Source organism: Heteronotia binoei, chromosome 9, assembly GCF_032191835.1.
Source record: "Heteronotia binoei isolate CCM8104 ecotype False Entrance Well chromosome 9, APGP_CSIRO_Hbin_v1, whole genome shotgun sequence".
Classification (NCBI taxonomy): Eukaryota; Metazoa; Chordata; class Lepidosauria; order Squamata; family Gekkonidae; genus Heteronotia; species Heteronotia binoei.
In genome coordinates this window covers 3,715,325-3,731,399 of record NC_083231.1, presented here as the reverse complement: position 1 = coordinate 3,731,399, position 16,075 = coordinate 3,715,325, and the positions used below count along the sequence as shown (strand labels likewise).

The 16,075-nt window shown below is 52.0% G+C and overlaps 1 protein-coding gene across 1 annotated transcript in view; it reads left to right on the top strand.

The window, feature by feature from the left end:
- Window positions 1-616, top strand: part of SH3TC1 (SH3 domain and tetratricopeptide repeats 1) — a 57,407-nt gene extending 56,791 nt beyond the window's left edge. The window contains exon 16 of the mRNA XM_060247266.1: window positions 56-616. Within this exon, the coding sequence (XP_060103249.1) occupies window positions 56-313 (258 nt within the window). The 3' untranslated portion in view covers window positions 314-616. The remainder of the gene's footprint in view (window positions 1-55) is intronic.
- Window positions 617-16,075: the final 15,459 nt, after the last annotated feature.

Sequence of the window (16,075 nt, the reverse complement as noted above, 5' to 3'; positions counted from 1 at the left end):
TTTCCTTTCCTCTCCTGCAAGCCCTGGCCGTTCACAACTTCTTTTGCTCTTTCAGGATCCTTTCGATGCCGCTGGGTACTACAACCTGGCTCTGGCAGCAGCCATGGAACTGGGCAACAAGAAAGCTCAGCTGAAGATTTACACGAGGCTCGCAATTATCTACCACAACTTCCTGGTGGACCGGGAGGTCTCTCTCTCTTACTATCGGAAGGCCAGAGCCTTTGCAACGGAGCTCAACATTCACAGAATCAATCTAGCCCCTCCTCAGGGTCATGTGAGAGCAGCACAGGCGCTAGCGAAGACTGTCAAATGAGATTCCAGCCATACACCTGGTGCCCAGACAGTGTGCAAGAGACCTGCTCGTATATGACATGGCGCAGGGGCCGCTTGCATGCCACAAACATCATGCCGTTTTTATACTGAGAACATATGATTCTGCAAAAGTCTCCAAAGATTCACCTGTGTGCACTTTAATAAAATGAGTGTGATATGATACGGAACAGTCTGCATCTTCCAAGCAGATTTCAAAGCAAATTAAGTGCTCATCTAAGGAGAAGATTGTTGAAATGTAATTACCTGCAGGATTGGACAAGCAATAAACATACTGACTATTAAAGCTTAAGAGTTTCTTGTTTGAAACTTAACCTAAACATGGTGACTTCCTTTAAATACTGCAAACTGTCTGAAAGCAGTCTGTGTAGCCAGCTGGACTGCATCTCTGTAAAGGAACCACAAACTTATACGTGTTTTCTTGGAAGTTCAGTAGAGCATAATTGTGCGTACTCAAAAGTAAGAACGTGTAGGTTACCAGTCTCTTTACAACACATTTGGGTATCACAGTCTTCAGCACTTCTTTTTCTTTAAATTCACTTTTATTCAATTACTTGAATCTGAAATGGGGCTAGCTCCAAAAGTTAATTTTTTTAACACACATTCTAGAGCCACCTAGTGCCAATAAAGTGTCAAAGTCCCATTGGGTTATCTCGTAGATGGTAGAAATGTGACATTCTGGGGTCCTCCTCAGCCTCTCGGTGCCTGTTGGATTGTCTTGAGCCTGGGGGTCCTCTTTGGAAGACCCCTCTCAAGTAGGAGCGGGGAGGCTTTGGCTGGCAGTGGCCCAGCATGCTGAAGGCTGAAGCTGCACCACTGGCCTGCCACCAAGGAGGGGCTCTGCAGGATTGCCCTTGAACATAAGCTGGCAGTGGCAGCTGGTCCAAAATGCTGCAGGCAAATTAGCCACTGCAGGAGTAGGACAGGAAGATGAAATGCAATGAAAGAGCTTCTCTCTCTCATCTCCCTCCCAGCCAGCTGGCAGAAAGGAAGGAAGAAGAGGAGGAGAAGTTCCTGTCTGAGGGGGCCATCCTTCCACCCTCTCATGGGCTGTGGAGCAGTGGGCCAGAGGGGGTCAGGGGCTGACAAAGCAAGGGCAATTGTGCTCTCTGCTGCCTCAGCTGACCTTTTCAGAATGGGGCTTGGCTTTACCAGTTCCCCCAGAAATGCTCTTGGCTTAGGAACAAGGACAGAGGCTGGCACTCTGCTCCCCAGCAGCCATAGCCCAGCTGTACCCTCCTCTCGATAGATGCAGCCTGTTACCACAGTCTTGGCTCTCCTCCATCCCCTTAGTAATGGCTGGATTCCTGGCGCACACCTTGCAAGAACTGGCAGCTGGGTACCTGAATCTTCTACCTTTGAGCCCCAGTCTACCAGGAGAGAAGGCAGTAGAATGCAATAGGAGTCGATTGCACCTTTAAGACCAACTTGGTTTTATTCAGAAGGTCAGCTTTCGTGTGCATGCACTCTTCTTCAGACGAGGAATGAGGGACAGTAAGCAGAGCCACACATAGCTGGTGGGGTTTGGAATGCCAAGTTAAAAACCAATAGCAGAATAGTAAAATTAACAAATTCAGAAAACCTTTGATCTGGGTTGCATTAGCGTGGGAAACCATAAAACAGTCACATGTCAGAATGTGAGAATGCCTGTTAATTATTCTATTGCTAATAAACCTGGGTCAAAATTGAGGGCATTTCTTTCCCAGGAGTTTTTCCTGTCCAACTAATTTACCTTTTAACATGTAACATAAATATATACATCATTCTAGTTTGCCATTAGGAAAAAATACATTAAAATAGAGTGGAAGATGGGTTTACTATATGTAATGAGATAAACAGCCAATATCCCTTGTTTGGGTATGTCAGTACAAAAGTATTATTCTGATACACTATCCTAAAAGAGAAATACGTTGGAATACTGTGGATATATTGCCATACTTGGGGAAAGTGGGTTGAGCATATGTAATGAGATATGTAGAGAAGGCATTGAGATGAAAGCCCAAATTTAACTCCTTCCAAGCACCTTTCTCAATCATCATCATATCTAATAGTGAAGTGAGGGCCTATCTGCAGATACTTAAATGTATGGATCAGGACACTAAAGGGATCTGTTGAGGATAAGCGAGTGGGTGTCAACCTGGCAAATGAGTTTCAATGTGTCCAAGCGCAAAGTAATGAAGAAAAGTTAAACACTTGGGGCTCTTTAGCTTGGAGAAACGTCTGAGGGATGACGTGATAGAGGTTTACAAGATTATGCATGGAATAGAGAAGGAAGAGAAAGAAGTCCTTTTCTCCCTTTCTCACATACCAGAACTCGTGGGCACTCAATGAAATTGCTGAGCAGTCAGGTTCAGGGCCGGCCCTAAGGCGCATGGCTCCCCAGGCAGCCTCAGTACCCGCCACCCCCCTGCCCCACGCTCTGCCCTGCCCCCCCAGCGCCTCCACCTCCTCCCTCACAATTTTAATGCCTGGGAACGGGCAGTGAAGCGCCGCTCTTCAAAGGCCACCCGCACCAATCAGCTGATAGGTGGGTAAAACTGCACCAGAGGCCGGCCACTCCTATGCCAGCCCTCAGGCGCGCTCGCAATCAGCATGGGGGCAGCAGTGGCAGGAGGGACAAGCGACCACTTCCTTCCTGAATTGCGTGGGGAGGTGGCAGCGGCTGCAGCTGTTGTTTCAGCAGATTGCTTGTCTTTCCTGCCGCCGCCGTCCCCACTCTGATCAAACATGGCTTCTTTTATGTTCTTAGGGCCATTTACACACAAAAACAGATTTCTCTACAAAGTTGGGGGACACCCAGGTCTGCAAAGCAATCTGAAAACGGTCTGGGGTGGTGGAGGGGGGCATGAATCTTCCCAGCCGGAGGGGTGTTGTCTGTGCATGTACTGGTAGAGCCACTGCTGGAGCAATGAAGGGGAAATGGGGTGCAAGGAATACTCCTTTTAGAGTCTGGCTTAGCCACTGAGGTGGTCAGGAGGGCTGGTGGGTCTATCCTGCTACATCAGACCAGAGGCAAGAAGGTAAACAGCAGGAAGTGAAGCCTCTAACACCTTTCAACTCGCTTAATGGCTGTTCCAATCCTCAGTTTCCCTCCCCCCATTTCCCTTCTTGCCTCCCAGTTCTTTAATGTTGCTGATTTTGTCCTCATGCAGCCATTTCTTTTCTTTCTCAGTCCTGAGCCAATTATTCTTGCTCTTTCTTGTCTTCCTTCCAAAAACACACAAAAGCAGACTTTGGTTGATGGTGAAGAAGTTGGGAGGGCTGGCGTAGCTGCTGGAAGTGTGTGTGTGTGGGGGGGTCACGTGGGATTGGGGGGGCTGCCTCTACTGTCGCCACAGCTGGAGCTGGCAAGATGAGGGCAAACCTGCTATGACAAAGCTGTAGTGAGGCCAATTGGGGGAGAATTCTCCTGCCCCCGATTGTCACAGGTCCACACTTATATATACTAATAGTCAGTTAGCCCAAATCTGAGGATACTTAAATCCAGAGGCTGGGCCCATGAATGGTCAAGACAGATCTTTCTACAAACTTGAAAAATGCTCCAGGTTTGCAGGAAAATCTGAAATCTTAAAAAGAAATCCAAAACCATCGGGAGGTTTTTAAAAAAAACAAAATGATAAGTGGAGCATCTCTAGCTTTAAGAAATTAATTTCCTCAGTTGCTAGGCAGCCATAACAGTTTTGGTTTCTGTCAGTACAGCTGCCCTGAGCCTGCCCCGTCAGGGAGGGCAGGGTATAAATTCAGTGACTGAATAAATAAATAATAAAAAGGGGGCCTTTTCCAGGACTGTTTTGGCCTCTGAAGGAAGACTTATTGGCTAGGTGCAGAGCCTTGAGTGACTTGATACCACAGGGCTTGCTTGTCTCTCCAAGGTCTGCTCTGGAAACTCCCTGGGTGACCTTGGACCGGTTGCATCCTCAGCCTTGCGTACCTCACAAGCAGGGACAGAGCTGGCCATTAAGACTTCTCCTGGTGGGATGATGGCCTTCACCTGGCCAGCCCTACAACAGAACGGCTGAGCCCAGCCTGCCCAAGCCCCCTGCAAGGGGGGGGGAGGGCAGCCCAGATTGGAGAGGCTGTGTCCAGCCTTATCCACTGGGGGCCACCATGCCTAGCCCACCTTGTTCTGACCAAGACACTGGGGAGGCGGCACCCATTCAGCCTGCCTAAGCCTTGTGTGAAACCAGGGAAGCAGCACCAAGCCTGCCTGAGGGCAGGAAATGGCCCCCCTGAGCCCCGAGTGCGAGGGGATGAAAGTGGTATCCAGCCAGGCAGTCTTTTCCTTCCTCCTCTCGTTGGGAGGGAGGGTTGGATGGGGCTGGCAGACCGCCTCTTCCCTTTGGGAGGAATGGGGTCAGGGTGGGTGGGGAGAGACTTTCCCAGTGTTTTTTATTCCCAGTCTCCTCCTGCTCAGGTTCCCCCCCCACCCCAGGATAAAATGGAGGAGAATTACATCATCTGCTTTTGTGGCTAAAAGTGGTACAGAAATGAAGTAAATACATAATAAATACAGCTAAAGATGAGAGGAGGCAAGGAAGGAGCGAAGGAAGTCAAGAGCAGCAGGGAACGACGATATGTTGTTGGTGAAAAGAGGAAAGCAAGTTCCCTGCTTGCAAGTCCTTCCAGTTGGCCACGGTGCAACTGGGCCATCATTTTCCTGGGTAGAGGCTGCCAAGGGTAGGGAAGGAGGGAAAACTGATGATCTTGGGGGGCGGGGAGGGGGGGATAAAGGTTATTTAGTAGGTGAGTGGAAAGAAAGAAGGAGGCAAGTTTAGGAGCGCACAGCTCTCTTTGTTCTGAGGAGCCCATTACACTTTGCCCCATGTTCTTCTTGGTTCCCTCTTGCTTCATCTCCATTCCTGAACCACTTCTGGTTCTTTGGGTCCCTTCCTGTGTTTCAGCCCCATGTCTCTCAGTTACCCCTTTAGCCAGCGTCTCACTTGGCCAGCCTGCCTAGGACTCCTGCCTCTGAGGCCACACCTCCTCATAGTTGTTGCACAATCCTGCTAATAGTGGCTGAAACCGCCAATAACAACTCTACTGTGTCACTTTTTCTTTTTGCTGCTGCTGAGAGCTGTGTTGGCCTCACCCTACAAGCATATAAGGAAGAGATTGCTACGTTTCCCAGATCCCCCATTCTGCATCTGTTGTGTATTGGTTGTTTTGACTGCTGCTTTGTTATGTCTGTTGTTTGACCTTGAAGCATCATTGCCCTCCAAGATCCTGATGCTTACATTCCGATTGGCTGTTCTTTTAGAACCAGCCAATCAGGACGCAAGGCATTTCTCTCAGGAAATGCAAATAGAGGAGCCTGGAGAGACCAATAGGGTGGATTGCTGCCCACATAAGGGGACGGGTTTAACTCAGGCAAATGGATATAAGGAGTGGTGTTGCCTGTTTGCATTCAGTTCTGCTCTTGTTCAAAAAATGTTCTTGCTTACCTCAGGCTGGCTGAGCTCGCTATATAATAGCATCTAAACCCCACTCTGAGACTCAACAACATCTTCTATTAGTAGTCCCTAAGATAACAAATGAGGATACCAGCACATCCTCCTAGGTAACTGCACACACTGACATTCTTCGTTTTAGCCACAATGCAAGAGAAAAGCATCTTGGGCGGTCTGCCTCCACTCATGCACACAGAAGACAGGACATGCTCCAGGCTGACATTAAGCACCATGAGGGTCCCCCCCTCGTTTTGATCTCAGTCCGTTGTTTTCGTTGCAAACCTGACAAGTTTTCTGGGCAATCTGGAATATTTACACCGGCTCAGCCAGCCAGAGGGTTCCAATATTCTGAAGGTTTTCTTTTGGTAATGTGTGTCAGTGGTAAGGGCCATTTGGGGAGGAGCAGGGCTTTTTTGGTAGAAAAAGCCCAGCAGGAACTCATTTGCATATTAGGTCACACCCTCTGACACCAAGTCAGCCGGGACTGCGTTCCTGCTCAAAAAAAAAAAGCCCTGGGGAGGAGGCATTCTCTCCCCGAGTAAGGGGCAGCAGGGCGTGTGCCTTGAACCAGGGATCCTGGAACCCAGTGCCACATGCCCTCCCTGGGGAGAGAGAGCTAATGATGCTTTCAGGCCTATACCTGCTGCTCTTTTCAAAGGGCCATGACAGGTACTGGTTCCTGATGCCTGACATGTCCCAGGCCAGTGATACCCAACCCAAAACTGGGTCATGAAGGCTCCGAAGGTGGGTCATGGGCAAGCCCTCCTCCATGGTGGCCATATTGTGCAGCCAGCTACCATGGAGAAATTGGAACTCAAGAGCCCCAGCTGAAGAAGGCCTGGCAGGGGTGGGGGCGAGGTCTGCTGGTGCCACCTCCTTCCTGATGAGGTCTCTCTTTGCCTCCTCCCGAATCCTGCCCGCATCTAACACAAGACAGAAAAAGAAGAGATGAGTCAAGTTGAATTCGAGCCAGCTTTGTCAGAAATATGGGCGACTTCTCTCTCAAACAACAGATGGCCGATGAGGGATTTCAGAGCAAAAAAGAAAAGAAAAGACCTTTCAGTGTGGAGATTTGTTAGAGTTGACTAGTGGAGGGACCAGCTTCGAGAAGGCTGAAGCCAGCAAGAGCAGGTTATTCATACAGAGACAGGAAGGTTTGAGTTATGAAGACAGTGAGAAATATTTCAAAGCCTGCTTGTTGGCAGATGCTCTCTTTTCAGCGGCTGGACTTTAACCCTGTAATGATCCATACTGTAAGAATAAACTGATCCTAGTAAATATAGAATTTTGCTAGGCAGATTTATGCAATAATATAAAGCAATCACCCCATTGTATCAACCGTGCATTTCTTGTGAAAGTTTGTAAGAACCAACCCACCCTCAGGCGCTGCAGACCAGCCAGAGAGCATAAACAAGCGACAGGAAATGGCATCGCAATGAAGTCAGAGGCTGCCTGAGCACACGCCAGTTCCAGGGGGGGGGGAGGCAGCCCCCCCTCTGGAACGGCAGCTGGGCTGGTGTGTGTCTAGAGGACAGAGAGGCCTCCAGCAGGCCTCCCTCCAAAGCGGAGGTGCATGGGCGTTGGAGGGGGTTGCTTAGGAGTTTGTGCTGCTTTGTACATTTTAAATGTGAAATAATGAGCAGTCTTGAGGCTTGGCGGAGGGGGGGGAGGGGAGGGGGTGGAGAATGGGGTACAAATTATTCCTTAGTTGGTTTGACTTTCATAAAATCCTGCCTCCATGGTGGCTAACTATAGAAATGACATTAAAACATACACTCAGTATGGCATTTGTAAAGTCCAATATAATCAGCTGCAGAATTGACCCAACTCAAGCAAGACCCCAAAATGAATTTAAGAGCACAGTGAAAAAAGTGGGAAGAAAGAAAATCAAGTCAAACCAAGAAGTAAATCATCACAAAACCCAGTACCTGATGTTCAAATAAATCTTCCTGAGGATACCTCAGCTCATCCATCCTTTCGGACTTCCAGGCAAACTGCTTGGGTATGCACCATCCGGAGCCTCATTCTCAAAATCCCCCATTAGAAGGCCCACAAAAACTGCAACCCCCTCCCTTTTTTTAAGTCACTTTGGGTCCACTGCAGGGAGAAAGGGGCCTGAAAACACCTACTCAAAAGTGGTATCTTTATTTCTTATATTTTATTTGATTTATACCCTGCCCTCCCCGCCGAAGCAGGCTCAGGATGGCTTTTGGGGGCAGATGCAGGCCCCGGCAGCGAGAAGCCAGAATGTGACAAGAGGCCCCTCCATTTGCGGAAGAGGGCTGCGGGGCCAACCCACGGGAGCTGGTTCCTTCAGCTGATGGGCCACAGCTGGGTCAATCCAACTGCTGCTCCTGCCATTCCTTGGCAATTTCCTGACCCCTGGAAGGAAGGAGGATGTGGCCTGCGGCAAGCCTGAAAGCAGGCTGACCCAGTGGAGGGGGGAGCGGGTTCACTCCATCACTGCACTTTTTGGTCCCAACCACTTAGGCAGAAAGAAATCTGCCCTCCAGCCTACTTCTCATTCAAGTCATCTCCAAGTGGTCCAGAAGTGACTCCTCAGGATGGAAGGCATCCTCTCCTCCCCACCCCCCCCAATACTAACACTGGAAAACAGACCGACAGGTGTCTTCTGGACTGCGGTTGCCTGCGCTCCCCCCCCCCCCCCCAAACACACATCTTGCCAATGGACTAGCTGGGGACAGAGGGTGGCGGTTTGTGAGTCTGGAATGGACCCACTGGAATGTGGAGTGCCAGAAGGGGCAATCCTCTCACTGATGATGTTTTATGTGCTCCCTTGCCTAGTTGGTACACAGGATGGGCTGGGATGTCACCAGTATGTGGATCACACCCAGCTCTATCTGCTGACAGGTGGCCTCCTGGACTCTGCCCCGATTGGCCAGGTGCTGGAGGCTGTGGTTGGGTGGCTCACAGATGCCTGAGCTGGGGTGCAGCTGGCTCCCAACCATCAATGGGGCACTATTAGTGCCAGTTAGAAACCTTGGATGCCTCCCTTTCTATGGAGGCCCAGGTCACAGCAGTTGCCAGATCAGCAGGCCAGGCAACCAATTCCTTACCTCTCTGCTCAGGATCTTGCCATAGAGAGCCCTGCAAAAGTCACCTCCAGCTTAAATTATTGCAATTCTCTCTATGCAGGCTTGCCCTTGAAACTGATCCAGAAATTCCAGCTGGTGCAAAATGCGGTGGCACACTTGCTGACTGCAAAACCTACACAGGTGTGCATCCAACTGGTGCTCTGCAAGCTGCAGTGGTTACCAGTTGAGTACTGGGTCTTTTTCAAGGTAATGGTGATGACCTTTAAAGCCCACAACGACCTGGGACCAGCATATCTTAGGGACTGCCTCTCCCCATATATCCCCTGGAGAGCTTTACACTCAGCCGGGCAAAAGCTTCTGGTTGTCCCTGGCCCAAAGAATGTCCACCTAGCCTCAACAAGAGCCAGGGCTTTTTCTGTGCTGGCCCCTACCGGGTGAGACCAGCTCTCATTGGAGATCTGGACCCTGCAGACCCTGCTGCAATTCCGCAGGGCCTGTAAAACAGAGCGGGCATCACTGAACACCAGCAGGCCTCCCTGCCGCATGCAGGCCCATCTGTGAACTCGACTGAGAGCAGGAATGGATCCTGACTCTGGCCATTTGTCTCCTGTCAGCCAGGGCCTGGTCTTTGACTTGGCCAGCATCTGAAATTGTTAACTTGGAAACTGGTTGGTTGGTTGTTTTTAGCCAGCTGTTTTAAAGTTCTGCAATACTTTTTATTATTGATGTGACCCATCTCGGGCCCCTTTCTGGGAGGGCAGGATAGAAATGTGAAGTAAGGTGATAAATAAATGGCCGGCTGCCTCTTTCTGGGAGGTCAGGCCAGGCAAGCGGGCAGGTAACCCCAGGCGCTCCTGCCCGGCCTGCTGCCCTTTCTCCTTCCGAAGTCTCCGGACAAAGGCGGGAAAAGGCAAAGTGCGGCAGGTGCTTCCTCTGGGAAAGGCAGCCCTGGTGCCCGGGTGGCGTCCAAGGCCTTCGCCCCGAGGGCAGCCCTGAGCAGGGCAGGGCGGGGGGGGGGGGTGGAGGCGAGAGAGCCCCGGGCGCAGGGAGGCCTTGGAGTGCAGCCCCCACCCCCGCTCCAAGGCTGGGCCCGGCCTGCAGCTGCGGGGGTGGGGGGGGGGGGCGGGCTGCTCGGTGCAAGGCCTTGGCCAGCAGCTCCGGCCCCTCGCTGGGCCGCCACGTCGAGGCTGGGGCGGGCGGGCGGCGCGTGGGCTGCGTCTCTCCTCCTCCTCCTGGGCGCTGCCTGCCTGTCGGGGGGCGCGGAGCCAAGGCGGCGGCCAGCAGCGCCGCCTCCGGGTGGGCGCGGCGGCCGAGTGTGCCGCGCTGGCCGGGGGCGGCTCGTGGGCTTGGGCGGCTGTGCGGGGCCGGGCAGGGCGGGCGATGCTGCTGGCGCTGCTGCTGCTGCTGCTGGTGGGGGCGGCGGCGGCGCGGGGCGGGAGCGGGCAGTGCCCGGCGCGCTGCGATGTGTCCCGCTGCCCGAGCCCCGGCTGCCCGAGCGGCTACGTGCCCGACGGCTGCAACTGCTGCCTGGTGTGCGCGGGCGGCGAGGGCGAGGCGTGCGGGCGGCCCGAGGACCCGCCGTGCGGAGACGGCCTCCACTGCCGCCCCCCCGGCGGCGCCTGCCAGTGCGAGCTCAGCGCCCCCGTCTGCGGCACCGACGGCCGCCCCTACGCCAACCTCTGCCGCCTGCGCGCCGCCGCCCGCCGCGCTCTGCAGCAGGGCCTCCCCGCCGTCCAGCAGGCCCCCGCCGCGGCTTGCCGAGGAGGAGCCGGTAAGAGCCGGGAGCAGGGCCCTGGGGCCCGGGCGGGGGGGCAGCCTCGCCGGCCGGAAGGGAGGCGCCAGGCCGGCCGCGCTCGACGGGGAGGCCCGCTAAACACAAGCGAGCCCCAGAGGCCGGAGAAGTGCCGCCTTGACACCCCCTGGCCCCGCTCGGCTGTGGAGCTGGCACACATGCCCTTGGCTCCCGGGCTTTGTGGAGGGCGCAGGCGGCAGGGTGGCCGGACTCGTATGTTTTGCAGTGATCTCCCTCCAAATTCACAGGCATTGTCCAGAGGCCGCTTTGGTTTTGTCCTTCCCGCGTTCACTCCAGTTCTTTGCTCCAGTCCTTACTCCTTGTGCACTTGCCTAGTCAGAAATGCTGCCGCCTTCCTTCTCTGTGTTTTCGGGGGGGGGGGGGGTGTCTGTCACTGTGTTCGTCTGAAGCAACAGACCAAAGTTTGAGTTGCTTTCCTGTGTGTGCTAAGTGGGCATCCAAAAGCTTATACTCAGGATTAAAGTTTGTTGGACTCAGAAGTGCCCGACTGGACCCAAACGTTGTTCTAGTGAGTGAAAGTCTTTAATTGCAGATGCACCTTAATGTTTTTTTTTTCTTTTCTAGTTCATGGCTAGTTTTAGCCTGAAGTCTCTTGTTCTCCAGATGGCCTAGGGTCATGTTGAGTCTTTGAGTACGGCCTCAAGACTGAGGGACCCTGGGTTAACTGTTTGTCTGTTGTGTGTTTATCTCACCCTTGCTCCAAGGGTTATTCTCACCACAACCCTGTGAGGGAGGCGAGGCTGAGGGAGTGATGAGCCCAAAGTCACCAAATGGGCTCCACGGCAAGGTGCATTCAAGTCTAGCGCTGGTAAAAGCTGGCAGGGCAGCCAGACATCTCTCGTGGGATACCCACAGCCGTCATGTGGCTGTCATCCTATCCACGGCTGCTTGGGGAGAAGGCCAACAAAACAGCGCAAGACTGATGTCTGAGCAAACATGTCTTGGATCAGGCAGGAAGACGGTGGATCTGTGTAGACTTAACTGGCCTTGATGTGGCTTCCCACCAAGAGAATGTATGCAAGAACAGGCTGTCCAGTTTGCTGTTTGGTATCTGCACGAAATCTGGTGAGGCCAAAGCCTCCCTCCCCCCCTCCGCCCCACATTCCCCTGAAGGGCTGGAGGAGCCCCTGATTCTCCTGGTGCTTCCATAAGCCAGAGGATGGGCCGGGCTCCGTGTCTGGGATGAGCCCACAGGAAAGTCTGAGCTGGAAAAACAAACCCGCCGGGGTGGGGGTTCTCTTCTGGCTTGCTTTCATCTCGCTGCAGACAGTTTCAAAACATTTATTTTGGATGTCTTTGGGTGCCAAGAGAAATCTTATTTGTGATTTTGCTGCAAGAAGACAACTGCACAGCTGAGTCAGGAGAATAATCTGTTCCTGTTTGGAAAGGGGTGCAGCTGCATCTGAGTCATGCTGCAGGAGGATCTTCAGCTCACTTCTGGGGAGAAAAGGGCCCCCTGGGCTTGGCGTCAGCCCCAGACCTGGGAGGTACAAATGGGGGCTGGATGTATGAGAGGTGCCTAAAAACCCCATAAACAGGTGGGCTTTAGGTGTGTCTGTCAAGTGCTGCCAAGTCGCTTCCAATGTATGGTGAACCCATGAATGTGTGACCTCCAAAACAACCTCTCATGCACAGCTGACTCAAGTCTTGCAAGCGGAGGGCCTTTGTGGCGGACTCTGCCCAGCTCCCGTTGGCTCTTCCTCCTTTCCTGTTGTCTTCAGTTTCCCCCGGTATTCTTGTCTTCTTCCAGTGACTCTTGTCTTCTCATATTGGATTTATATCCCGCCCTCCACTCCGAAGAGTCTCAGAGCAGCTCACAATCTCCTTTCCCTTCCTCCCCCATAACAGACACCCTGTGAGGTAGATGAAGATATTGGATTTATATTCCACCCTCCACTCCGAAGAGTCTCAGAGCGGCTCACAATCTCCTTTCCCTTCCTCCCCCACAACAGACCCCCTGTGAGGTAGATGAAGATATTGGATTTATATCCCGCCCTCCACTCCGAAGAGTCTCAGAGTGACTCACAATCTCCTTTCCCTTCCTCCCCCACAACAGACACCCTGTGAGGTAGATGAAGATATTGGATTTATATCCTGCCCTCCACTCCGAAGAGAGTCAGAGGGGCTCACAATCTCCTTTCCCTTCCTCCCCCACAACAGACACCCTGTGAGGTAGATGAAGATATTGGATTTATATCCCGCCCTCCATTCTGAAGAGTCTCAGAGCGGCTCACAATCTCCTTTCCCTTCCTCCCCCACAACAGACACCCTGTGAGGTAGATGAAGATATTGGATTTATATCCCTCCCTCCACTCCGAAGAGTCTCAGAGGGGCTCACAATCTCCTTTCCCTTCCTCCCCCACAACAGACACCCTGTGAGGTAGATGAAGATATTGGATTTATATCTCGCCCTCCATTCCGAAGAGTCTCAGAGGGGCTCACAATCTCCTTTCCCTTCCTCCCCCACAACAGACACCCTGTGAGGTGGGTGGGGCTGAGAGGACTCTCACAGCAGCTGCCCTTTCAAGGACAACCTCTGCCAGAGCTATGGCTGACCGAAGGCCATGCTAGCAGGTGCAAGTGGAGGAGTGGGGAATCAAACCCGGTTTGGTCATGATGTGACCAAAGTATGAGAACCTCCCTTTAGTCATTTTCACTTCTAGGGACAGTTCAGGCTTGATTTTATTTCCAACCTGCCGATTTGTCTTTTTGGTGGTCCAGGGTATCCATAAACTTTTCCTCCAACACCACATATCAAAAGAATCAGCTTTCTTCCTGTAGCAGTCTTCATTCACAGCCAGCAAGAGGCCTGCAGGATTTGACTTGCCATGTAAAATATGGAAGATGGCTAATAGAATACAAATAGGCTTCGGCAGTTGTGCAGACATGTTGTTTAAATGGAGCAAAATACAAGGACCAGGACCCAATCGTGGTGCAGCCTGCCAAACTGTTTTCCATCTGTCATAGGAATGTGAGTGTCGTGCTTCCCAGGGAGATGTGACAGAGCTCTCTCCCCAGCTGCAACTGGAATGGATTGAAAAGCTAGATATTAGTATACAGGAGGATTGCCCAATCGGTCTGTGTGCCTGTTGTATCAACTTGGCGACACATTTTATATTATTACCTACTTTCTGTGTGTAAGTCTGCCATACAAGAAAGAAGTCTTCATTCACACCCATACATAGGAATGGGGGGTCCTCTGGAACAATTTCAGTTTCTTCATTGTCAGCTTTAAAGCTGTGTAGAGGATTTAAAATTGCCAGGACTGTGCTGAAAAGAAGGGGCAAAAGGAGGTGGGAGGGCTGCCTGGGGTACCAGCAGATATGGGTCGGGAGGGTGTCCAAGACGATGTGTTTTGTGGCTTGGAAACTTGGAAACCCTTGCCCCTGGGGAAACAAAGGGTTTTGGGGAGATATTGAAATACATTCCAGTTCTTATATTCTTAATGAACATAAACTTATTTTACTGTTTTAAGAACGCAAAAGGCAACTACGGTGTTTGGCGTATTTAATTTTATCCATCTACATTTAATGTTACTGATGAAGTGGGCTTTGACTGAGGAAAGCTTATACCCTGGGAAATGTTGCTGGTCTTTACGGTGCTGCTGGACTCAGTTGTTGGCATAGTGAAGAGATTTGCCAAGTGGTATAAGCCCAGCCCTGCATGGCCCACCAGGCCTGGTCCGTACCTGGATGGGGGAGCACCAGGGAAGTCCAGGGTCACTACGCAGAGGCAGGCAAGGGTCAACCCCCCCTCCAGGGTCACTGTAGGGCAGCTGCAACTCGACAGCCCTCCCCACCCCCAGGGAACATCGTTGTGTGGAGGGGAAATGGCAATTATGCCCAACAGGAGCCAGAGAGAGGAGCATAGCCCAGATACTTTAAGGTTTGCAAATTAGAAGTAGAAAGAAATCAAATTTGAATTTGGCATCCATTTTGTAATAATGAAAAGAAAGTTTATTATTTGAACAGAAAACAGAAAAACAGTCAAGAGTACTAAGCACAGATAACTTTGACCTCACTGGAGGGCATTGGATCTGGAGGAGGAGTCTTATGCAGCCGCCTTGTCAGCCTGATTGTGGACAAGCTGATAAAGCTGATCTTGGGTAGCAAGGAAAGCTTCATGGCACTTGTGTGTCTGTTGTGCTGCATCCGCCACAAATCCAGAGGCGGTGCGCTTTTGGAAGAACACCGGCAGGGTCTCGTGCCACGCAAGTCTGCAGTCGGTGAGCAGCTGGGGTCTGAAGCCAAGGGCTTCTGGGTCATCTGTCACACTCTCAGCAGCCTTTGCATGGCCAGGGCTGCTTGCAAAGTGCTCCCCCAGGGCCTCTGCCCCCCAGCCATAGCCCTTATCTTCAGAGACCCCTGAAAGTCCTCTCCTGCCTTCAGCCAGCCCAGCCAGCCCAAGTCTTTATCCCACACCCAAGTCTGTCTCTCTCTTTAATTATCCACATTGTTACTTCCTCACTTTGTTTCGTGAAGCTCATACATCATGATTTGCCTGCCTGCTTGCTGAGTGAGTAGGAAGAGGTGGAGGCTGTTTTTGGATCTTGGTGGTGAGCTGGGACTCTTGTGCAGAGGAAGGCATTTGTGGGAAGACATAAAACCTGACACAGGCTGTGAGAAAGACTGGTGGTTGTGGGGCATCTGTAGTAGCTGCCGCAAACATCTGTGGTAGAAGGAAGAGAGAGGAGAGTCTGCTGGAATGGGCCAAGGTTGCAGCAGTGGATGATACATACTCCTGCCAGGGGAGCACCTGCTGGAACGCTTGAGTGTTTGTTCGACAGTTAAAATGAACATACTCACAACTGGTGTACACCCATTTGTGAGAAAGAACCGATGCGTGTTCACTTCCCAGAGGAAACTGGAGACCAGCACCTGGATGAATGTTGGGTTTATATCACACATTTCAGTGTAACCTGAGAATTACTTAATGTATACAGCCACGTTTACAGCATTTACAAACTGTCTGCTTTCACTTGTGAGCAGGCCTTGCCCTTAAATCAACACAGGGAGGCTGGCTCCATCACGCTCAGTGTAAGGAAAGGAGCAAGGCTGGGAAATGCCTGGGGGTGGGTGGGAGGAGATTGGTGGCTGTTTCCTGTGGCAAGGACACCCCATGATGTCTCAGGAGGCAAGGTCTTCTTTGCCTGCCCACATGGTGATGCGCCAAGGCCTTTAGTTGGGTGACACATGGCAGATTGGGGTACCTGCCAGGCCTTTGCAGGGGAAGGGGGGAAGAAGAAGATGCTGAAACCCAGGACTAGGTGGTAGGATTGCTAAATGCCAGGTGAGCATGGAGTTCTCCTGGAATTATAGCTGATCTTCAGACAGCAGCCAGTTCCCCAGGAGGAAGAGAGAAGATGGGCTCTGAGCATCACGGCCTCCGGGCTGTGGCCCCTGAGCTTTGCAGCCAGTTGCCCAGTGAGA